Source organism: Lithobates pipiens, unplaced genomic scaffold (assembly GCF_037356315.1).
Source record: "Lithobates pipiens isolate NorthernLeopardFrog02 unplaced genomic scaffold, aLitPip1_a1.2 Scaffold_19, whole genome shotgun sequence".
Lineage (NCBI taxonomy): Eukaryota > Metazoa > Chordata > Amphibia > Anura > Ranidae > Lithobates > Lithobates pipiens.
Window position 1 is genome coordinate 219931649 of NW_027507764.1, and position 25547 is coordinate 219957195.

A 25547-nucleotide genomic window follows, 5' to 3' on the forward strand; every position below is an offset into this window, starting at 1 on the left:
CCAGGAGCAGCAAAGTGTGACCTGAGAAAATAAGGATTTGGGCTGCTCTGTGCAAAACCAACTGCACAGAGGAGGTAAGTATAACATATTTGTTATCTTATTTATTTTTTAAACAAGACTTTACAATCACTTTAAGTCGTTTGTGCTATTTTCTATACCTTACTATACATTAGATTTAAAATGTGATTTTCATTCCTAAAACACAACAGAGGGTTAAGTAATGGAGTTCCTTGATGAATAATTCCGCCACTCTTTCATTTCTCTAGCACTGGCTAACAGAACTGGAAATTTTTGCTATGATTTTCGCTGCTGCGGTTCACGATTACGAACACACGGGCACAACAAACAACTTTCACATCCAAACAAGGTAATACAATAATTGAAAAAAGTGTTTCTCTTACTGGTGTTCTTCATAGCATAAAAACGTAGGGATTCACACATTTTTAAATATGCCATATAAATAATCAAAAACTGCCTCTCACTATGTACAACTATGGAGAAGAGGAGAATTTGGCCTACTGTGTATTTGCAATGTAAAAGTATATGTAGATTGACAATTTGTCATACTTATATATGGGTTTATTTAAAGCTACCTGTATATTCTAGGAAAACAGATAAATACGAAGATAAAATACATATAGGAGAGCAAATGATTTGTGCTTCTGTTCAACCAGCTCTAAAATGTGCATGGCCCTGTCTGGCACAGGAAGGAACCAGCTCTTTCCTTGCTGAGGTTTCACTTTTAGTTACAGCTTCCCGCCCTGTGAATGAACAGTGAAAGTAGAAGCAGCACACTGTCGAGTTCATCTCTGTTACTCTTCTCCTATGATAATGCTAGCGCACTATGACATTGCAGCACACCTAATTGGCACCACGTGCTGCTTCCCATTTTCTGACCTCTGCTATACAGTAGACTGCAAGAGGCTGGTACCAATTTCACATACTTATTCTGCATGCATTTAAACAAAAAAAATACCAAGTTCACACTGTTGCATTCCAATAATATGAATGTGGTCAAAACACATGGCAACGTATGCTATGTGCATTGGTGTGCGGAAATGCCATGAATTGCACCTGTGATTCAGAACAATGCAAAGCACTGGGGGAGATTTATTGAAACTGGCAATAGCCAATAAGCTTCTAACTTCAACATGTTCATTTAAGATTTGGCAATACAACCTGGAAGCCGATTGGTTTCTATGAACAGCTGCACCAGATTTTGCACTCTACAGTTTTAGTAAATCAACCCCACTGTAACACACTACCATATGCTGTTGCATACTGCATTTGCTAAAAATACTGCATTTGGGTTTTCTTTTGTGATTCAGTGCACCAGACAGCCCAACCAATTGAATGAGCTGGCATAACGCAATGTGCATCAATGTGTAAATGGCAGGTCAACTGCAGGTCAATTACACCTGTCATTGAATTCTAAATTACCTCAGAAGCATGTCAAACTGATATAAAGCCAATGTCATTGACACAGGCCCCAAAACATTTGTATAGTGATCAGGGTTGTATTGCTATATCATGCTAAGTCCCACATGAATGATGTCCTCCTATTAAAGCCTAAGTTTAGCTAAAATAAAAAAAATAAAAATCAGCAAAAGGGACATAAGTTAAAGTTAGTATGATATGCCCCCAGTGGCGGCTCGTGCACTGTGGGCGCACGGGCGCCGCCCCCACTTCCCTGCCCCTGGGCCCTTTCAGGGCGCCGGATGCAAGGATTCCTATGGCGGGGGCGCGAGGGGTTGGTACTTTATGAAGCACCTGATTAGAGCCAGAGGCTCTAATAGGCTTCAAAATAGGGTCGGCTTGGGGCACTGAGAGTGCTGCCTGATCCCACCCTATTGTGTGATGCCAGCAAATATATTTTCGCTATTTTCACACTAACCTTCCTCCCCCCCCAATCAGGAAGCAGGGCGTCAGACCTGTTTCCTGATTGGCCAAAGCGCCAGGCCACCTTTTTGAATGCCTGGCGCTTAGGAAGAGGAGCGGAGGAGACACACGCTGGAGAGGAGGTCGCCGCCTCTCTGGTGCACGGAGCTGCTGCCTGGCAGTAAGTGTCAGGGGATGCTACCAGAGCCACGGAGAGATGGGGGGTTTGTGGTGCCAGAGCCGTGCATGCAGGGGGGTTGGTGCTGCCAGAGCCGTGCATGCGGGGGGGGGGGGGGGGTTGGGGTGCTGAGAGAGCTGCGAGTGGGGGGGGGGGCGGAATCAGTGAGCACAGTGACTGCATATGATGGGCACAAGTGGCTGAGTTTGATGGGCACAGTGGCTGAGTTTGATGGGCACAGTGGCTAAGTTTGATGGGCACAGTGGCTAAGTTTGATGGGCACAGTGGCTGAGTTTGATGGGCACAGTGGCTGAGTTTGATGGGCACAAGTGGCTGCATTTGCTGGGCACAGTGAGGCTGCAATTAATGGGGGGGGGGGCGATATTTTTCAGTTTGTTTGCACCTCCCAAAAAATTGTGAGCACCTGCCACTACAGTATGTCCCTTGTGCTGATTCTTCTTTTAGAAGAAATCCTCCACCATTCTACCCCACCCCTATCCCTGTAACCTTCCAGTGGGGGTTAATCCAACTAAAGGGCTGTCAGGAGTCCTCATCAAGAGAGCTCAACTATGACCACCCTTTCATAGTGCATGATGTTATAAGTGGATTTTTACTTTTAGTGCAAGGTCAGCTTTAAGGTCTCTTGTACACAAGCCCTCTTTAGTACCCTAACATTTTATTGATGTGTCTATTTCCAGTAACAGCAAGAAAAGATTGACAATCACCTACAAAAGATCAGTTCATATAAGAGCATTCTAGAAGGCTTAAGAATATGATAGCTGTAATACAGTTTCTATATAGGATCTTTTATGCAAGTTAAATAGTGAATAGCACAAAGGAACCCTGGTTTATCAGCATATTGTTATGTAGTTTTCCAGGAATTTGGTTAATGTGACTTTATCTCAGATAATCACACAATCCTCTTTCTTCCGTTGAAACCATATAATTAAACTGAGTAATAGCACTGTGCTCCTGCGGATTACATTATCAATATGAACAATGCAAATGTTCAATAAATGGATAACTAACTTTAAATGAATAGACATGATATATAAGATTGTTAACTTAATCAATCAAAATGAATGGACATGTTGTTCAGCTTATTATGTTTTGTAATTGTTGTTTTACATAATAAAATGCTTCTATTCATTTTTAAAAAGTTATGCCCAATCAACAAGACTGTTGAGTTTTTTCAACCATACTGTACATGTGAATGGGATTGGCTTGAAAGGATACCTTCCCCTTAACAAAAAACAGAGCTCACTTATTCCCCCCCCCCCCCCCCCAGCTAAATTCTCCCACCTTCCTGAGATGCATACTTACCTCACAATTATCCCCTCTGCCTTTTCCTCTGTTTTTACATCCTGTGGGCTGACTTAAAGAGGAAGTAAACCGTGATGAGTTTACTTCCTCTTTTTTTCCCTGCAAAGGTAAAGCATAATGGACTACTATGCATCGCATAGTAGCCCATTATGTGTCACTTACCTGACACAGGAGCCAGCGAAGTCACCGCTGTCCCCTGTAGTCCGCCGCATCCATCTTGCTTGTGGCGTCTCGCAGCTCCGCCGAATGACAGCGGCGAAGCCGCGATGACGTCACTCCCGCGCATGCGCACGGGAGTGGCGTCTCGCAGCTCCGCCGCTGTCATTCGGCAAAGCCGCGATGACGTCACTCCCGCGCATGCGCACGGGAGTCGACAAATGCGGCAGCTCCATTCTTGGAACTGCCGCGTTTAGTGCGCCTGCGCGCCGCTGTCTACGGCGCATGCGCCGTAGACAGCGGTGCCCGTTTTCGGGCAAATATCTCCTAAACCATATAGGTTTAGGAGATATTTCTTGGACCTACAGGTAAGCCTTAATCTAGGCTTACCTGTAGGTCAAAGTGGTTTGTAAGGGTTTACTTCCTCTTTAAGTGCTCTGGTCATGTCTGTGCGGTGCCATCCCTAAAGGTTCCATTGGCCACCTGAGGGATGAAATATTTGGAAGATGCTTTGGAAATCTCCAAATTAAATTTTATGTGATTTTGCATTATTTATTTTCTTTTCATCGTTCTGTAAAAAAAAAAAGTGGTTGTAAACCCTCCCCCACAACTTTGTCCCATGTAAATCAGCATAAAAAACCCTAATGAACACTGCTTGTAGAAATCTCCTTACTTGCTTAGTATTGTTGTAATCCTTTTTGTTCTATAGAATGAAGTCACTGAGCATGCCCAGATGTCCCCTGATTTACGGCACACTCTCTATGTGCTTATCTATCTGTTATCAGGACTTCCTACGGCACACCACTGAACTCCCAGGAGGCTGCTAATCACGCAGAGCTTCCTCCTACATACCATGTGACCTCACATACAGTCTAAACTTGTCCATTACTGCAGTCTTATCAGCTGAAGCTGATAAGTCTGACAAAGGCAAACATTAGACATCGGCACAAGTAAATACTATGAAATAAACAAGTAAGCTATGAACAGGGAAGGAGGGTTGCCATAGAAACTTTGGATTGAGAAGGAGGCTTGGTTAAAAGTACAGGAAGTGCTGAATGTAAGGGCGGAAATACACTCCACTGTGGACTCAGAAAACAATAAGATGGCGCTGCCTAACCCCTGGAACAAGTTTTTTAAAGTCAAGTTTAAAACAGTAAGTAATATGCGATTTGGGCAGGATTACAGTGGCTGATAATTACTTATTATAATGGACTAAATGAAAAGAAGCATCAGAGTGGGAGAGTTTACTTCCTCTTTAAATGATTTGAATTTTAAAATTGCAAACTCTAGATTGAATATATCCCCTTCGCATGAAACCCCCCTAGATATATCTTCAGATATCATATCATTAGACCAAGGAACTATCAAAACAAACATCATATCAAGATTAAATACTTTATTAAGAAATGCAAAGAATATGGCACAACCTTCATTCTGCCTAGAGCAGACTATACAGCAAAACTCAGAGACTGGGTAAGGAGGACATTAGCCAAAGAAGCAATCAAACGGCCAATGGTAATTCTGAAATAGCTGCAGAGGTTTACGGCCAGGATGGGAGAAACTGTGTATGGGACAACTGCAACTTGGATGCTCCAAAAAACTGCATTTTTTGGCTCTACATTATGAACTATTTCCAGGCAAAGTGATGTACCCAGACACAGCTGAATGTGGATCCTGATACTCGGGGCCCCGTGATCGCTATGCAATCACATGATCACAATGTCAATAAAGCTGTTTTGAATGGATATGATTCAACAGCTTTGCTTTCTTTGATAGTAAGCTGTGATTAAAAAAAAAAAAAAAAATCCTTGATTACCACCTAGAGTAGTACAATGTTCCTATGGTAATGCATTACTCAACTACTCTGATGGAAGTATTTAGAAAAAAAGTAAAAAAAAAAATTAACATTATATATTTAAAACTTGTTTTATTTATTTTTTATTTTTTTTAACCAGTGTCCCTGATCACCAGTCATATCATGACCCTGTACTGCGCTGGAAATTGTGAAAAAAATGTTTTGATTTAATTTCTTCATTTTCCAAAACATTTTTTAAAAAAATTATAAAATTTAAAAATTTGCCATGTCTCTTACTAAATTCCTATAACTTCCAATTTGCACTGTCCTGAAATGTTAAGGGTCTCAGGGAAGGATTGATAACATTTTCAAATATATATATTTTTTTTTTATATTTTGTGGATGCTATAACTTTCCTACAGACTAAATAATACATATTTTGTGATATTTTACCAACTAAACTTGATTTTATTGGATATGTTTAAGACAGAAAGTAGAAAATATTGTTGTGGTTTTTTTCCAATTTTTTTGTCTTTTTTTCCCATTTATATTGCAAAAAATAAAAAACAAAGCTGATCAAATACCACCAAAAGAAAGCTCTATATGTGTGAATTTTTTATTTTTTTTTTAAACTTTCATCTGCATACAGTATTGCATGATCATTGCCAATTAAAATAGTGCAGTGTTGAATAGCAAAAAATGCTCTGGTCATGAAGGGGGTAAAACCTTCCAGAGCTTAAGTGGGTTAGGCAAATACTTACCTGATTTATATCCTGTGCTGCTCTCTCTCCATCTCTCTAACAGGCACAGAGGCAGTAGTGGGACTCATTGGCATGAGTGCTCCCATAGAAAGCAGCTTGCTATGGGAGCACTCAGAGAGGAGGAAAGCACTGGCGCGGGACTACTGAAGTGGAGGTTCAGGGCCGCTCTGTGCAAAACCATTGCATAGAGCAAGTAAGTACTGTATAACATGTTGATTGTTTTAATAAACATATATACCTTTACAACAACTTTAATCATGTCAAATCCTATACTTCCTTCACAAAGTAAAGTAGTGAATCAGTCAACAGGAATTTGGCCAGTTGTGGACATTGGGCATGCTAAATACTTTGGTCATTTGTGGTACACTTAACCCCTCCTCTCCTCTTACACAGAAGTAGTGATGGCTGAACTTCCGAAGGGACGTTTCGCGAATGGGGACCGCGAATGCGGCCGATAGTTCGCGAACCGGAACGTTCGCGGCGGGCTCCATTGACTTCAATGGGAGGCGAACTTTGCAAACCTACAGGTCAAATTTGCAGCCACAAAATAATTACTAGCTGTGCAAACATAGTCCCACCACATGGCCAATGACATAACACATGCATGAGGTGAATCTGGGATCGACAACTACAAGCATTCTTTTTTTATATGGGAAATTGTTGTGACAATTCAGGACTGTGGAACCCATGAAGGCAAGGAGGAGAGGGAAGGTCAGGGACCAGGGTAGGCAAAGAAGAGGGTGCAGGAGATGATCACCAGCAGCGTGACATACAGCAATGACACCTGCACCGTGATAGAGTCATCTGACACCAGCACCGTGATAGAGAGCACTGACATCAGCAGCATGACATAAAGCACTAACACCAGCACCGTGATAGAGAGCACTGACATCAGCAGCGTGACATAAAGCAATGACACCTGCACCGTGATAGAGTGATCTGACACCAGCACCATGATAGAGAGCACTGACATCAGCACCGTGATATACAGCACTGACACCTGCACCGTAAGCAGCCCCAGGAGGAAGTCAGCATAGCACAGGGATGGTGGGAGCCCCTCATAATGAGCATAGCACAGGGATGGTGGGAGCCCCTCATAATATGCACAGCAGAGGTACAGCCCCAGGAGGAAGTCAGCACAGCACAGGGATGGTGGGAGCCCCTCATAATAAGCATCCCCAGGAGGAAGTCAGCACAGCACAGGGATGGTGGGAGCCCCTCATAATAAGCATAGCACAGGGATGGTGAGAGCCCCTCATAATAAGCCGCCGCAGGAGGAAGTCAGCACAGCACAGGGATGGTGGGAGCCCCTCATAATAAGCAGCCCCAGGAGGAAGTCAACACGGCACAGGGATGGTGGGAGCCCCTCATAATAAGCAGTTCCAGTAGAAATGACACCGATCAACCTCTTCAAAGAGGAGGGTACGGGCATATAGTACGGTGTGCTTTTTTTGGACAAGGAAGTGAGCCAAATGAAGAAAGAAGGTCTGTGTGCGCGATTAAAAAAATTGTTTATAGACATATACATGGTCTACTGGACACATGTGTTGAATTCCTCCGAGATCCATGCCTCATTCCTTTTTAGAAATGTGAGGTAGTTAACACTGTAGTGAGCTAGGCAAGTACGCTTATAGGTCACGATCCCCCCTGCTGTGCTGAACGTCCTTTCGGACAGGACACTGGACGAGGGGAAAGCCAACAGTTCGATTGCAAATTGGGCAAGCTCTGGCCAGAGGTCAAGCCTGCCCACCCAGTAGTCCAGGGGTTCATCACTCCTCAGAGCGTCCACATCGGCCGTCAACCCGATGTAGTCGGACACCTGACGGTCTAGGCGTTCCCTGATGCTGGATCCGGATGACACCTGTCGATGGGTCGGCTGAAAGAATTAACTCATATCCGAAGTCACCAACACATCTTCAAACCGGCCTCTTCTTGCAGGCGCTGTTGGATTGGTACCCGCAACTCCTTCTCTGGGAGTGGGAATTGCTCCTCTGCCAGCGCACGCAAAAGCAGAATGCAGCATTTCTCGAAGCAAGGCCTGGAAGTGCTCCATTCTGACAGCCCTCTGTGACGGCGGTAGCATTTCCGCCATTTTGTGTACGTTGCCACCCAGTACTGGTCCTTGACCCTTATGCTTTTTATACGGGGGTCCCTATTAAAACACTGGAGCATGAAGGCCCCCATTTGCACTAAACTGGAAGCGGTGTGGTGGCCTGGCTCCTGCTCATCATCCAGGATAACGTTGTCCTCTTCATTCTCCTCTCCCCATCCACGCACAACAACAGGGCTCCCAGAAAGGTTTAAAGCATGCTCTTCTTGCTCCTCCTTATCCGCCCCAGCACCATCCTCCTCTGACTCCTCTTCAGACTCCTGTTGTTGACTTGTCTCAGATAGAGTAGCCCCCCCTGGGAATTCATCCAGCATTGCGACTTCCTCATCTTCCCACTCCTGCTCCTCCACAGCTTGATCAATGACACGACGCAATGCACGCTCCATAAAGAAGGCATAAGGTACCATGTCACTGATGGCGCCATGGCTGCGACTGACCAGTTTGGTGATCTCCTCAAATGGCCGCAGAAGTCTGCATGCGTCGCGCATAAGCAGCCACTGGCGCAGTGAAAAAAAACCCAGCTCCCTAGAACCTGTTCTGCTGCAGAGTTCATACAGGTAGACGTTAACTTCACGTTTCTGCTGGAGCAGCCTATCAAGCATATAGAAGGTTGAGTTCCATCGCGTCGGGCAATCGCAAATAAGACGTCTGACTGGCAGATTGTGTCGCCGCTGAATGTCAGCAAAGCGAGCCATGGCCGTGTAAGATCTTCTGAAATGGGCCGAGATTTTCCTTGCCTGCCACAAGATGTCCTGGACCCCAGGGTATTTGACAACGAATCGCTGCATGACCAAGTTTAAGACATGTGCCATGCATGGCACGTGCGTGATTTTGCCCTGTTTCAATGCGCAAAGCAGATTGGCACCGTTGTCACACACCACTTTACCAACTGTCAAATTGAGCAGTTTTAGCCACTGATCTGCCTGTGAAAGCAAAGCTGAAAGGAGTGCCGGGCCAGTGTGGCTCTTGGCTTCCAGGCACAACAGCAGCACGGCATTGCAACGTCTCACCTGGCATGTCGAATAGGTTCTGGGGAGCTTGGGCGGCGCAGCGGAAGAGATGCTAGCAGCGGAAAAGGAGGAGTCAGCCGAGGAGGAGAATGGAGTAGGAGGAGGAGGAGGAGGAGGAGGAGGAGGAGGAGGAGGAGAAGAAGATCCAGGCCTGCATGCAATCCGTGGCGGTAAAACCAAATCTACACGGGTGCCATGGGTTACATGCTTGACGGCCGTCAGAAGGTTCACCTAGTGGGCAGTAAAAGTGATATACCTTCCCTGCCCGTGTTTGCTAGACCACGTGTCTGTGGTCAGATGTATCTTGGAACCGACACTGTGTGCCAGAGATACATTCACTTGCCGCTGAACATGGCCATATAGCTCTGGGATGCCCTTCTGTGAGAAATACTTCCTTCCTGGGACCTTCCATTGTGGTGTTCCAATGGCCACAAATTTACGAAAGGCCTACGAGTCCACCAGTTTATATGGCAATAGTTGGCGGGCTATCAGTTCTGACAAGCCAGCCGTCAACCGTTGGGCAAGAGGGTTATCCGGCGTCATCATTTTTTTACGCTCGAACATTAGGCCCACAGAAGCCTGCCTTTTTGCAGAAAAACTTGAGCTTGGCGTGATGGAAGGTGGAGTGGAGGACAATTGTGAGGAGAGAGGAGAAGGAGAAGTAGAAGATGAGGCTGGACGGTGAGAGCCTGAGTGTGGCTTTGTGTGTTCCGTTGCACCCACTGGGCTCGGTGATGGCTGCTCATGTTCCTTCTTAAGGCGGTCGTCCCTAGGTGAGTGTTGGGCTTACCGCGACTAATGCGTTGACTGCAAAGATTGCAGATGGCAAAGCTATTGTCAGCAGCGGACACGTTAAAAAAAGCCCACACTGCGGAGCCATGTGCCGGCATCGTGAGAGCGCCAGATGTGACCGTACATGGTTGATGCCTTGCTCCTGATACATTAGCAGTCTGCTTTGTCCCTCCTGTGCAATCTATGTTCCGCCTGCTTCTTCTCCCTATCTGCTGGTCCATATCTCCCTCTGAACTCCCCTCCTCTTCCTCTCTTGTGGGCACCCACGTGACATCACTAGACATGTCATCATCGACGTCACCTTCCCCACCGCTATAAGTAGAGATCTCGGAGTAGGCAGCAACACCAGGGACCAACCTCCTCCTTGGGCTGATCTGGGTACTGTCAGACTGCTGAGTGGCGCTTGTTGCTACCACCTCTTCCTGATCCAATACCAAGAGTGGCTGCGCATCAGAAATGTCTTGATATGGATCGGAAAATAATTCCTGTGACTCAAGCGGAAGGTATGTGGTGGTGGTGGTGTTGTTGGTGGTAGTGTCTTTGGGGGTGCACATAGCAGAGTGAAGAAGAGGGTGCAGATCGAGAGGATGAGGAGGGTGCAGAAGAGTAAGGCTGAGTGAGCCACTCAACCAAGTCTGGTGCGTCCTTTAAAGTAATTGAACGCACCTTCTGCAACTTCCCACTTTGGCTCAAGCCTGTTGCTCCTGCCCTACCCCTACCACCCCTGCGGAAGGGCCTGCCTCTTCCTCTGCCTGTCATTTTTTAAATGACCGTGTGACAAAACTCTCAGTCCCTATACTGATGAAGGACTGCTGCAGTATAGGGCAGCAGTCAGCAGTAGTGCACCTCAACCCTATGTATTGTGGACCTATACCAGTCCTTATAGAATAGCAGACTGTACCTCACTCAACCCTATGTACTGTAGCAAGCTACACCAGGTTACCAGTCCTTATAAGGACCTTTGTGGAACAAGTAGGTTGTGTGTGAGTGATTAGCAGACTGTACGTCAGTCCCTATACCGATGAAGGACTGCTGCAGTATAGGGCAGCGGTCAGCAGTAGTGCACCTCAACCCTATGTATTGTGGACCTATACCAGTCCTTATAGAATGGCAGACTGTACCTCACTCAACCCTATGTACTGTAGTACCCTATACCTTACCAGTCCTTATAAGGACCTTTGTGGAACAAGTAGGTTGTGACTGATTAGCAGACTGCAGCAGAAGGGCAGCAGTCAAGTATAATATTCTTTCTATATTTGGAAGAAAGAATATTATACGTGTACAAGCCTATTACCATACCACTGATACCAGTCCTGAAAAGAACCTTTGTGGACCTAATATAGTAACAGCTACTGACCCTCACTGCCTCACACACTGCTTCCTGCCTGTCCCTATATAAACTGACAAAACAGAGGCTGCTGGAACAATAACTGGTTACTGGAATAGCACTTTTGTGGACCTGATAGTAACAGCTACTGATTAAACTGACCCTCACTGCCTCACACACTGCTTCCTGCCTGTCCCTATATAAACTGACAAAACAGAGGCTGCTGGAACAATAACTGGTTACTGGAATAGCACTTTTGTGGACCTGATAGTAACAGCTAATGATTAAACTGACTCTCCCTGCAGCACACACCGTCCTGTCCCTTTCTCTAAACTGACAAAAGACACTCAGGTGTATATAGGTTTGCTGTGCTACTGATTGTTGCAGCAGCCTAACACCTATACACCTTTACCAGTCCTGAAAAGAACTTTTGTGAACTTTTGTGTACCCCGCCGGATCGGGTGTATTTATAAGTTAGGGGGAATGTCCAAGTGTCCATGTGCTGTAATGTCTCAATTGGCTGTCCTGTACCCCATGATGGATGGGTCATCATAGGTCAAAGTTCTTTTTCACAGAAAACACGGAAGTCCGCCAGGCGAACGGCGGCAATAGTCCGCCGATCGGGCGAATCGCGAGCAGCCAAAATTCGCCACAAAACGACCGCCGGGCGAACCGTTCGGCCATCACTACACAGAAGCATATCTTTCTGCTCCTATGTAAACTGATACTCACAGAACAGTGGCAATAAGTATTACAATGTAGTAATATGTCAGGTAAAGCAACCTTTGAAGGATAAAAGTACTATTTAACCTTTTAGCTATTTACCTCGTAGTAACTCTCCTCCCCTTCGCTCGTTAGCTATTATTTTGCTGCTATTTTTTTATATTTAATTTCTATTTTTTACTATTTAAACGTTTAAGAGCTGCATTTAAAAAAATATTTATAAATAATTTTTTGTGTGGTTTGCTATACTTTCTAAAGGAAAAAAAAAATGTCAGTGTCATTATATGCTGGAAAAATGATAGCGAGAATTTTTTTATCGACAGGGACACTTTTTTGGTTTAAAATACTGGTTAAGCTAGAAAAGAGAGCATTTTGTTTATACAGTGGTGTGAAAAAGTGTTTGCCCCCTTCCTCATTTCCTGTTCCTTTGCATGTTTGTCACACTTAAGTGTTTCGGAACATCAAACCAATTTAAACAATAGTCAAGGACAACACAAGTAAACACAAAATGCAATTTGTAAATGAAGGTGTTTATTATTAAAGGTGAAAAAAAATCCAAACCATCATGGCCCTGTGTGAAAAAGTGATTGGGCAAACACTTTTTCACACCACTGTATGTTGTTGATATCTATCTTTTGTTGATGATTTTATTGTATGTATTTGAAATCTATTTTTTCAAACTATATTGACAAGGGATAGCATTGTTTCTACTGAAAAAAAACTAGGTGTATTAGGTCCGGGTCACAATGATGTGACCTAGGACCCGACTTGGGAGACCCCAAGTTGGATGACATGTGAAATTCAGTGTTTCCCTATTGTTTAAGTGCTTGTAAAGGCAGAAGGTGTCTTTTTTTATCTTAATGCATTCTAAGCATTAAGATAAAAAGTCTTCTTTGTGCAGTAGCTCCCCTCAGCCTCCCTAATACTTACCTGAGCCAAATCTATATCCAGCGATGTTGCAGGAGTGTCTAGGCTGCTCAGGACTCCCCTCCTCATTGACTGAGACAGCAGCGTGGCACCATTGGCTCCCATTGCTGTCAAGGTCAGTCAATAAGGAGAGAAAGTGGGTGGGGCCGGGCTGCAGCTCTATGTCTGTAAGGGCACGCAAAGCAGTGGCTTGGCTTGAGTGCCCCCATAGCAAGCTGCTTGCTGTGGGGGCACTCAACAGGAGGGACAGAGCAGGTAAGTATGACATGACTTTTTTTTTTTTGTTAAAATTAACAAACAACAAGACTTTTGTATTACTTTACTGATACTACACAAGTCTGTCAGACTTTAAAAACAAGGTTCTTGCACTACTTTGTGGTATTGAAGTCATATCAAAGTCGGACCAGAGTGTAAAAAGTTACACCAAAGTCGTATCAAAGTTGGACTCAAAAGTTGCATTAAAAGTCCCGCAATTTTGGAGTCGGGGCTAGTGTGAACCAAGCCTTACTTTGTTTTTTTTTAAGTTGAACTAAAGGCAACACGTTTTGAATAGTTAGCACCCCGGTCAATTTTTTGCCATTCCTGTGACATAGCCAAAACTGGAAGTAAGAAGAAATCCGTAGTTGTCACCAGAACTAGTGCCCTATTTGCAGGGCAGGACCTACGGTGGTGGGCGCCCCTGGGCTTGAGTCACTTTCGGGCACTACCTTCTATACATTACCGTATTTATCTGCGTATAACACGCGCCGGCGTATAACATCACACACTCCGAGTTTAGGAGGGAATTTTAAGGAAAGAAAACGACATTTAAATGCCCACCAATGCAGCCTTATCAGTGTCCATCTGCAGCCTTGTCCAATGTCATTGCAGCCTTGTCAGCATAGCCTTGTCATTTGCAGCCTTATCATTGCATTCTTGAAGTTTAAAAATGGTGCCACCAAGATACAAAGTCCTGTGTAACGACATATTCGGTGATCCATCGCAGTTTGCTATGGAAGTGACGTTCTGTCACCGCCATCTTGGTACACCCCACACTCGCCCACAGTAAGGATACACATAGAAGGGATAAAGCGGACATGTTGTTACACCCACCGGAGTTTTGCATTTTACACATATTTATAACAGTAAAGTTAGTTTATATAGTGAAATACAGGACTTAGAACTCCGTCTGACTACTTAGATCTTGAATTTTAAAAGCAGCAGCAGCAACCCTGCTCATCTCACTGGTTTGCTAATCTGTCAGAAGGTCGCTGCTTTTAAAATTCAACATCTAAGTAGTCAGATGGAGTTGTAAGTACTGTATTTCACTATATACTAACTTTAATGTTATAAATACGTCTAAAATGCAAAACTCCGGTGGGTGTAACAACATGTCCGCTTTACTCCTTCTTCGTGTATCCTTACTGTGGACGAGTGTGTGGTGTAGCAAGATTGCGGCGACGGAACGTCACACCCGTAGCAAACTGCGCTGGGTCATCGAATATGCCGTTACAGCAGCTCTCGCATCCTCTCGCAGTCCCGAGCATAGCCGAGAGTACTCATAGGGCGGGACTGGGTCTGACTGTGAGCGGAGCCGAGTACACTCGGCTATGTATCTCGGCAGGGCCCGCGGGGCCCAAAGGCTGGAGCCCAGTCAAGCCCAATGGTAAGTCCGGCCCTGCCTATATGATAATTTCCCTTCCCTTCACCTCTACAGTTATGGTGACAACTGGTAAAGAGAGTATTTCACTGGGTTTAAAATATTTCCTCTAACATTTTGTGTATCAATAGAATTCTCTTAATAGGACACAGATTGAAAAAAAAAAAAAAATCAGGTTTAACCATTCCCTGCTAGATCCATTCTTCTAAAGCAGAGCTAAACCTGGGATCTGATTTAAGCGAAAGTGTATCAGTAGACACATAAAATTGTAGCATTTAAATAATCTATCCATCACTACCAAGCCAATACACCTTTTTGCACTGCACAGTAGGGTGACAGGAGGCAGCAACACCAACAATACCCAAAATGTCTCTTTAATTTTGTAATGCCAACATACAGGTGACAACAGATGTAGCTGTGACAAAGCTGGCCTTACACTATACAAATTTCATCAGGAACTGGACAGAATTCACTTTGTGGGTGAGCCTGCCTATTCAACAGAACAGTGGCTGCATCCAATCAGTTGCAGCTGTGGTTTGGGTACTCTGGCAGCCACTAGCATTGGCTGTCAGAATACAATAGCCAGCATTTTAGATTTGTCCATCCATGCTGTATAGCGTGGCTGGAGGCATCTGTTAGGTACTATCCTATCGGTGTATGTACAGCTTACGGATATTACTCTAATGCCCTGTATACACGGTTGGAAATTTCCGACAGAAAAGGTCCGATCGGATTATATCATCTGAAAATCCAATCATGTGTGGGCACTATTGGACTTTTTCCGTCGGAATTTCCAACCGTGTGTACAGGGCATTACAGTAATATCTGTAAGCTGTACATACACCGAAAAATTTGAGAGCAGGATCGAAAATTTTGTGACAAAAAATCTGATTGGACTTTTTACGATCGTTGTAGAGAATTACAACGGACAAAGTGCCACGCATGCTCGGATCAAATTATGAGACCAAAGCTATTGGCTACTAGCCTCTACGTAGTCTCGACGTACGCAACAAACGTCACCACGTTCTGAACGATCGGATTTTCCGACAACTTTGTCCAACCGTGTGTATGCAACACCAGTTTTGGAAAAAATCTGACGGATTTTGTGTTAGGAATGTCTGACTGTGTGTACAAGGCATAAGTCAGAAGCATATCCGATGGTATTGTCAGTTGTATGATGCAATTACAAATAAAGTAGTATTTTGGAAAGTAGAAATGCTGCTATGCAGGATAATGTTTTATGAAGCTTCATAAGCATGTGTGTGAATGTGCCTCTTTTATATTTATGAAGAAATATTATTGGATCAAAGATAACATATTCAGAGAACAAACATTTTTTTGACCACAGCAACCAATGAGAGTCAACCTGTCACTTTTCTAGTGACATCTAATGAGGCAATACTGTAATGGCATTCTCTTTTTTTTTTTTTTCTTTCAGACCTGTCCCACTCATTGTTGAATTAATTTTGACATTACACTCATATGGAGACATGGGCTACACACGTGTATATGCACACACACAGGCACACAGCAGTACCTCTCTAAGAATAGGAGAACTGGCTGTGATTAATTTAATGGATTTCTAAAACACTGCCTTAAAACTGCATCTATAATTTAATCCTTTTACAAGATTTGCAACATGCCTTCCATTTGATTGGTATTTTCATTACAAACGTTCATGCTGATGATACAGCAATAATAACAGTAATTTGGTTCCTCTGAATTTAAAATGCTTAGAAATATAAATAGCGCCAATAATCAAAGTGCATATGAAAAAGCTGTCTTAGGTAAAATTAACTTGACATGACTATCAGAACAGACTTCAGTTATGAAATATGAAGTCACCTAAACATGGCAACATACTTTTATGTACTAATTAATTCCTTTCTAAACTAAACAGTCAGTGTAAAGTGCACACGAACCCTAACAATTTACTTTTCTTATTGGCTCTTTGTTGGACTTTTATATACACTATACAGTTGAATGTGTTTTGTTATATCTGTTAGAAAATGTAAAAAAACAAACAAAAACCTGATGATCTTGCCAGAAATCTCTTGAGTTGATAACCCCTTGTGCTTATTGTTACCCAGGGATCAAGATTCCACCCCCCACCTCAAAAATAAATGTATCCCCCAGAATTATCTACATCCCTTTCCACAATGTATCCCCGCCCAGCATCATCCACCCCTCTCTACAATGTATCCCCATCCCCGTCCAGAATCCTGGAGAGGGATGGATGATGCTGGGTGGGGATGGGGATACAATGTGGAGAGGGATGGATGATTCTGGGTGGGGATGAGAGTTACATTGCACTTTATGTTTGGACATTTAAAACGTATTTTTACACTATAAAGAGACTATTTTCTGCACTTTATCAGATTTTGCTATTGATTTAACGCTGTACTAATTGTTTTTGGATTTGTATTGTCAATTATCAGGAAGTGTGGCGAGTGTTGGCAGCTTTATTTATTATACAGTATCTAGCAGCTCACAAGGTTTTACACATATCCTCATAGGAAGCTGCTGTCTGTGGGGGTACTCGATAGGAGGGAGGGGCCAGGAGCAGCAAAGAGGGACCCGAGAACAGGAGGATCCAGGCTGCTCTGAGCAAAACCAACTGCACAGAGCAGGTAGTATATAACATGTTTGTTTTCTTTTTTGTTTTTTTAACCACTTCCAATCCACTGCACGCCATTGTACGGAAGAGGGCCCCCCTACCGCCTCGATCCGGTGCCCTCTGCTGCTTACCGGAGCCATCACCAGTGGCGGAGGCAATCGGATCCTTCCCGTGGCTGTGCATGGAGACAAGTGAGGGGAAGATGGCCCCCACCTGTCTCCATGACACTGCAGGGTGGAAGCGACATCAAAACGTCACTTCCACCCATAGTTCTTAAAGGGCCTTTTTTTTTAAATGACAAAACTATGAGATCTGAGGTATTTTTGATCCCCGGTTCTCATATTTAAGAGGTTCTGTCATGCTTTTTTTCTATTACAGGGAATGTTTACATTCCTTGTAATAGGAATAAAAGTGACAAATTTTTTTTTCAAACAGTGTAAAAATAAAACGTAAAATAAATAAGAAAAAAAACATTTTTAAACGCTCCCCATCCCGCTGAGCTCGCGTTCAGAAGCAAACGCATCCGTGAGTAGAGCCCACATATGAAAACTGTGTTCAAACCACATATGTGAGGTATCGCCTCGATTGGTAGAGAGAGAACAATGATTCTAGCCCTAGACATCCTCTGTAATGCAAAGCATGCAACCTGTAGAATGTTTTAAATGTCACCTATGGAAATTTTTAAGGGTAAAAGTTTGACCCTATTCCACGAGCAGGCGCAATTTTGAAGCGTGACATGTTGGGTATCAATTTACTCAGCGTAACATTATCTTTCACAATATAAAATTGGGCTAACTTTACTGTTGTCTTATTTTGTCATTCAAGAAAGTGTATTTTTTCAAAAAAGAATGCGCTTGTAAGACCGCTGCGCAAACACGGTGTGACAGAAAGTATTACATCTAGGGTGTTCAAAAAAAAAAAAATGTATAACGTTTGGGGGTTCTAAGGAATTTTCTGGCAAAAAAAAACTTGTATTTAACTTGTAAACAATACATCTAAAAAAAGAGGCATGGTCCTTAAGTGGTTAAAACTAGACTACAATCACTTTAAGTAAATTAATTCACGGCGATCGGCCATCACGGCGATCTGCCCCCCAATGAAGTTTACCCTTGCCACGACATCTCGCCATCTAGTGATGTTTCCTTGTGGCACTCCTATCACTAATTGACAGATCTTCGGCATTGCTGTAATGTAAATACAGTGCCAGGGATCCTGGGTTCTGTCACTTGTCTTAGATCACTGGATTACATGATTGCTGTTGGATTTACTTCAGGGAACATCAGGATCGAATTAGAAAAAATGGAGAGTGCAAAATCTGGTGCAGCTGTGCATGGTAGCCAATCACCTTCTAACTTCAGCTTGTTCAATTAAGCTTTGACAAAAAAAAAAAAACATGGAAGCCGATTGTTTTTTATGCAGCGCTGCACCAGATTTTGCACTTTCTAGTTTAAGTAAATCAGCCCCATTTTAGGATTTTTTTTTTGTAATTTAATAAGACTTTTTCTGGTGTGTATGTTTATTGATTTCCCTTTTTTGGGCATAAGTAATGAGGGGTGCCAACTCACCTGTACCTATTATTATCCTGGGAGTGGAAAGCCATCTGGGGCTCCCCTTATTAAAAGGGGGCTTCCAAATTCCTAAAAGTTTCCTCACCAACTCCTATCTCCTTTTTTGGGGACAGGATTTGGGAAGAGGCATGTGGTTTGGCATGGTACGGGAAGAGAGGGGAACATGTTTGCTGCCACCCCTTTCTTGGCCACCAAGTTGCATGCCTGGAAAAAAAAATTTGTTAGCTTATTGAGGGGACCACTGTGCTGCTTTTTTCCCTTTTTTATGTAAAGTATTAAATTGTACTGTTCTGCATCTCCCTAGGCAACTTTAAGGCATCCCCCAAGCTTGTAATTTAACCGCTTGCCGACCAGTTGCCGCAGTTATTCTGCGGCAGGTTGGCTCGGCTGCACAAATCACCGTAGGTGTACATTGGGCTCCTACACTGCGATCTGCGTGCACCGATTGGCCAGTAAGGGAGCCAATTAGCAGGTCCGGTGGTTATCACTTGATAACCACTGGCTGCCCTCGATCGTTACCCGCAGTGATAGAACGGGGACCTGCCATAGTAAACGAGGCAGATCTCCGTTCTGATAGGGGACCACACATAGATCCTGTCTTTTTGCTATGCAGGAAGACAGATTTGTGTGTTGTCCCAGGCAGCCTATCCCCCCACACAGTTAGAAACATACTGAGGGAACACATTTTACCCCTTGATTGCCCCTCTTAACTCCTTCCCTGCCAGTGTCATTTGTACAATAGCAATGCATATTTTCAGCACCGATCACTACAATAATGTCACTAGTTCCCAAAAAAGTGTCAAAAATGTCAGCTAGGTGGCCAATCTGTCTGCTGCAATGTCGCAGTCCCGCTAATCACCACCATTACTAGTAAAAAAACAAAACAAATAAAAAATGTCATAAATCTATCCACTATTTTGTAGACACTATAACTTTTGTGCAAACCAATCAATATACACTTATTGGATTTTTTTTTTTACCAAAAATATGTAGCAGAATACATATTGGTCCAAATTTATGAGGAAATTAGATTTTTAGATAGATTTTTTTATTGGGTATGTTTTATAGCAGAAAGTAAAAAATTGTGTTTTTTCAAAATTTCGCTCTTTTTTTGTTTATAGTGACAATAAAAACCATAGAGGTGATCAAATACCACCAAAAGAAAGCCCTATTTGTGGGGAAAAAAGGACATACATTTTATTTGGTACAGCATCGCACGCCCGTGCAATTGTCAGTTAAAATAACGCAGTGCTGCATTGCAAAAAATGGTCTGGTCAGGAAGTGGGTAAATCCTTCTGGGGCTCAAGTTGTTAAAGGAATTGTGCATTTTCAAAGTTGCCTTTTAAGCACCATAAAAAGACCTTCTTTTACATACTTAAATCTCAGAAACAGATAAAAAAAATAATGGTTTGCAAATTAAACTTTATTTTTATTAACACAATTTTATTAAATCACTAGAGGGGTTATGGGAGTTTCTATCAATCTCTCATTAAATAAAAAAAAAAAAGATTTGCACAAGTATAAAATATTTATGAAATTCTCCAAGGAACCATTTGTCCCTATTTAAGCCCTGGTTTACATTGCACTGATTTGGCACACAACTTGACATGTCATATTGGCGATTATTGCCAGCAATGGATCCGTCCGAATCGGTGCGATGGCGTGCCGATATCCAAAAGTCGTTTTTGTACTACTTTTGGCAACTTCAGGGTGCGATTTCAATAGACATCTGTGCAGAAACCCACACAGATGTCTCTAAAATTACCCCTGAAGTCGGGACTGACATGCGTGAACTCGCACCATTTCATTCCCGCTGTCAGTGTGAACCTAGGCTCAAGGTGTTCTGTGGTTCCTGACTAGCATTCCTGGATAGCTGGCCACTCATGCCTTCCATTGCTAACCAACACTGGATGAAGGAGATGACCGTTCTGAATAACGGCTCAGAGGTGAAAGAACATGATGGAGCGTTTAAAGCCCCCTATCCCCACTCCTCTGTAGGCTGCCAGGTTTCCTTCTGTAGCACCCTCTTAAGGCCCGTACACACGATCTGACTTTTTGACAACAAACATGCAAATGAGCTGTTTTGAGGCAACACCTGACCGTGTGTACGCTCCATCGGACAAACTTTTTCGGTTTTCATCGGACTTTTGTTGGCTGTGCAAATGGACAAACTTTTTGATAACATAAGTCAGATGGAGCAAAGTCCGATCGTGTGTATACAAAACCATCGGACTTTTGTAAAAAGTACAAACACGCATGCTCAGAACCAATGCAAAAGATCAGACCACAATATAGAAGTTGACCAAAGGTGGCGCTGGAGTAATTGAACATCCTCTTTAGAAGTGTCGTCACTACGTTTGTGTTTGTTGCCTAAAAAGTCAGATCGTGTGTATGCAATACAAACTTACGGCCAACACCCTTTGTACAAAAGTCCACAGGAAAGTTTGTACAAGGTCCAATCGTGTGTATGGGGCTTTAGACAGATTGTTAGGCTGGTTAAGTAAATAGATTTTTTGGTTCCTCTGTAATCAGTGGAGCAACTTGTGATTGCTCTGAGCTACACTGGTTGTAGGCTTGTTTGCTTCCCCTTGCCTTCCAGAGGATACTAGAGTGCAGTGGGCTGGAAAGGCAAATTGGCAACCTGAAAAAATGTGCTGTCCTAGCCAATCCCTGGGGGAGGGTGCTCAGAAGGTGGCTGTGGGTTGCATAAAACAGTCTGGTGTCTGGAACTGCCCTGTTGTTGTTCAGGAGGAGAAGTTCCCAGTCTGAAGGGCTGCTGCACTTCTAGGCAGCCGAGCTGAAATTCTACCTATGCTCATTAAGGTCCCAATTACACTAAACCTGTGGGGGCCTGCTTGCTGAAAGTTTTTGGAATTAATCAAGGTATTTTACTGAGCATGGAGTACTAATGGAGTATCACACAGCTCCCCTTTCCATATCCAAGTTTGTTCAACAATACATTTAAAAAAAGGCAACCCCTAGATTGTACATTGACCCAGAAGAATGACTGTTGCTTTGTGCCTGGCTGCTGTTACACTAATCTGGGAAAGGAACTTGTGGCAAATCAGTGGTCCCTGCGGGAGTGAGTGCTACACTTTTAATTGTGCAGCCCTATCTGTGCCTCCTTCCATTTCCTTTTATTTACTTAAAACACTAGCTTGACTAACCCAGACTCTCCTGCTATTTCAAAGGAGATAGATTATCAGGCTGTCAGCTTTTGTTTTATTGTGAATGCTGCAGCTGTTGTAATTTTACAAGAAAACGAGCCAAGGATACAGCAGTATATGATTTTAGCTATAGCAATAGAGGGTCGTTGAATGTGAGTGATATAATGTGAGGTGTTTTAGATGCACACTGTTTCTCCACTTAGTGTTTTGGGTCACATATTGGAGGGTAGGTGGTACAATCAGGATGCATAAAGTTTACTAACAAAGAAAAATAAAGCAGGATGAACAAATTACAACAGTCTATTTTATCACAGTGAGGTCAGTAAGAGATATTTTAACTGGTTTTATGGAACTTCAAGACATTGAATTCAGGTATTTGCATAGATGTACTCATTAAGTACAATTTTAATGCCATGTATCAGTCATTTAATCCTTTCTGTGGAGAAAAATTATCAATTAGTGGTTCCCAGGTAATTCTGCTCTAACACATAAAAACAGTACTTCAGTACTAAAGTAATTTAGATTTTATTTAGGCCTCTTTCACATGACCAATCCGTTCATGTCCGTCTGTCAGTTTTTTAGGCGGACCTGAACGGATGCTCCATAGAGGTCTATGGAGCGTCGGGTGTCAGCGGCGACATGTCCGCTGACATCCGACCCGCTCCGATCTGAAAAAGTGTGACATCTGAAGGGCGGGAAACCAAATTTCCGTTGGGGTTTATATGTGTGGGGGTGTTGTATAGATTGATTGAGTTTTTTTGCAAACATGGCTGAGGCCGAGTTACTGTGTAGCAGGAACTTAGCTCTTGACCATCTCAAGGATTTTTCAGTATGTTCTGAATGGATCTTATCTAATTCTAATCTGTTAGTGTTGATTTGCTGTAGTAGGTCTGGGGAGTGATTTTGGGTATGCAGGTGGTATAGTTTATTTAGGTCCGTAGTGAGTCTGGCGGTATCAGCAAGTCTCTTTCTTCCTAGCCGCTGCTAGGTGGATCAGGTGTCCTCTAAATTACCGCAGTGTCATTAGTGGCAAAGTATTCTTCTATATGTTTAGAAATTTGGGATACCAGGGCTGGGTCCATGAGGAGGGACTCATTAAGTCTCCAACCTGCGATGGAAGGTGAAGACCTATGTGCATGATGTCTAGGGAGACTACCTGGTGGTCTGACCAAGGGCAAGAATGTATAGCTGCTGTGGTAGAGTTTGTGAGGAGTATAGGGGGTACAGAACAGGTAATCCAGTCTGGAATAGCTGTCGTGGGGGGTGTGAATATAAAGTATGCTCCTGGGCTCCCACATTATGTGTCCGCCAAGCGTCTACCAATTGGTGTGAGTGTAGCAGAGTTTTCAGGGTAGCATTGGTGATACTACCAAGTCCACTTCTATCAAGAGCTGAGTGTGCCACCAAATTAAAACCAACCCCAAGCAGTTAATACGGGGAGGAATATTTGTCTAGGACAAAAGATTTAAAGAAGGTTGCTTGCGAATCATTAGGGGCTTACACATTGGTTATAGTAACCTTCTTCCCTTGTAGGGAACCTTGAAGGATAATAAACCTGCTTGCTGGATCCTTGCATATATGTTCAACATCAAACATAATGTTATTTCTGAAATGTCTGAAATAAAGATCCCCACTCCTCAGGACCTGGACCCAAAAGTATTAAAATGCCCGAGGCCATAGGATCTATCATAGTAGGTTTGGTGATTAGCTTCAGAGAAATGGGTCTTCTGTAGGAGAAAGATGTCAGCTTTTAGGTGTTTGTATATGCTATTGTAATACCCCTGAGAGGGCTGCCTATAGGCGAAGCCAGTAGGATGACAGTACCCAGAACTGCAAAGTAGGTTCTACCATAATAAAGAGTCCCGTAAACCAGAAAGACATAAACATAGGACAAAACCATAAACTCACAAACCAATGGGGTCAGGAGGGTATAAGCCTTCCCGACAATGAGATGATGTAATAAATTGTCGGGTATGGATTTCCTGAACAATAGGACAATAGTGTCCAACACTCTTGTCAACCTGCTAGGGAAAAAAAAAAAGTTATAATGGGAAAAAAAAGGCACTGGGAAAAAAATAATTGTTCCTTTTTTTTTTACAATTAACAGTTTTTTATTGATCATAAAAGCAGATAGATTGAAAGGACATTGGTACTGTAACATACAAACTTCAGTGCATCTGCAACATAACCAATGGGGCTTTTTTCTTTTTTAATGTGAGACAGTGGGGAGGTCTGGAACCTACCACCCCAAACCTGAGGCAAGTCAACACTGCGGTGAGTTTATTATTTAAGCTTACATATTTCCACATCTTAATGGAAATGTACTACAGAATTTGTATTTTTTTTCCTCAAAGAGAAGTACAGGCACAGCCTTTTCTGGTTATACTTCGATCCCGGGTCACAGGAGTGCACTTACTTTTTCACTCCTGTGAACCAGAATCAACCGATATTGGGCTAAAGCCTACTGTCGGCTGATGTCACGGAGGTGCTCCAGGCTCTGGAAGGATCATAACCATATGTAGCGCTACCCCCTTGAGGTCTGCTTGGTTAAAAGGGTTTCCATTCACTCTTGAGGCCCCAACTTTTCCACTGACCCCACCAAACACGTACACACTGCCGCTGACTCTGAACAGACTATGTGGTTTTATGAACCAAGCAAGATCTTTATAGAGAAAGCAAGGTTTTGAAACATTTTGACATTACGCTGTGATGAGCATAACATGAGCAGAATTTACTTAAGCAGTACTCTATGCTATAAGCGTTTGACTCCAATGGTAATTCTAGTAAACCCGAGCTTAGAATAAGACAGGAACTCTTTTCCTTTTAATTAGTCCTACAGCACAGAAATTTATAAACGCTCAGCCCCAGTTCTGGTTATGGAATAGGCCGGCCCTGAGTTCAGAAGCAGAGAAATAATATTGAAACTAAATCTCATGGATGTCCTGAGCCAAAGACTAAGGTTTTTGACATTAACCTAAAAGTAAAAAGTAACAAATATTATTGGCCAAACGTCAGTGCTGTTTTGATGATGCACATTGGAGTCTTTAATGTCTTTCTTTTCTGTGAAACTACTAGCAAGTGAGAAGACAAAGAGAAAAGTTGCATAAACTTTGGAATTTCCCTTTAATAATCTCCCTGTTCAGCGTAGCAGCTATTGGTATTAAGAGGTATGAGTTTAATCTGAATAAAAGCATAATTATTCCTGTGTGAGAAATCCCCAGCTGCAGCTGTTTATATGTAGGGCAGGTAAGGAACTTGCAGAATGTCTCCTACTTTAAGTACAGCAGCTATTTTGTAATCCAAAACTGAGTGCAGAAACTGGTAACATAAGACCAATGGTTCTGTTAGGAGAATACCTGTAATGAGTGGAGACCAATGGCCAACGTCAGACAAGCTCAGTTCTCAGGCCTGCGAGAGAGAGGAAAGTCTTAATAGCTAGACCTATGATCAGTGTTGGGGTCACAAGCCAAGGTATGTGCAGGAGAGAGTTTTGCAATCAAGGTCACATGCCAAGGTCAATACAGGAGGAGATTTTCGTAGTTGGGGTCACAAGCCACAGTAGTTTCCAAACAGCAA

General features: G+C 43.1%; 1 protein-coding gene across 6 annotated transcripts in view; it reads left to right on the forward strand.

Moving 5' to 3' along the window:
- The window catches only part of PDE1C (phosphodiesterase 1C), a 1119495-nt gene that overhangs the window by 924181 nt on the left and 169767 nt on the right, over nucleotides 1-25547 (forward strand). For all 6 annotated transcript variants that reach the window (XM_077491703.1, XM_077491702.1, XM_077491705.1 and 3 more), the window contains one exon: nucleotides 267-367. In XM_077491703.1, coding sequence (XP_077347829.1) covers nucleotides 267-367 — 101 coding nt within the window. The remainder of the gene's footprint in view (nucleotides 1-266; nucleotides 368-25547) is intronic.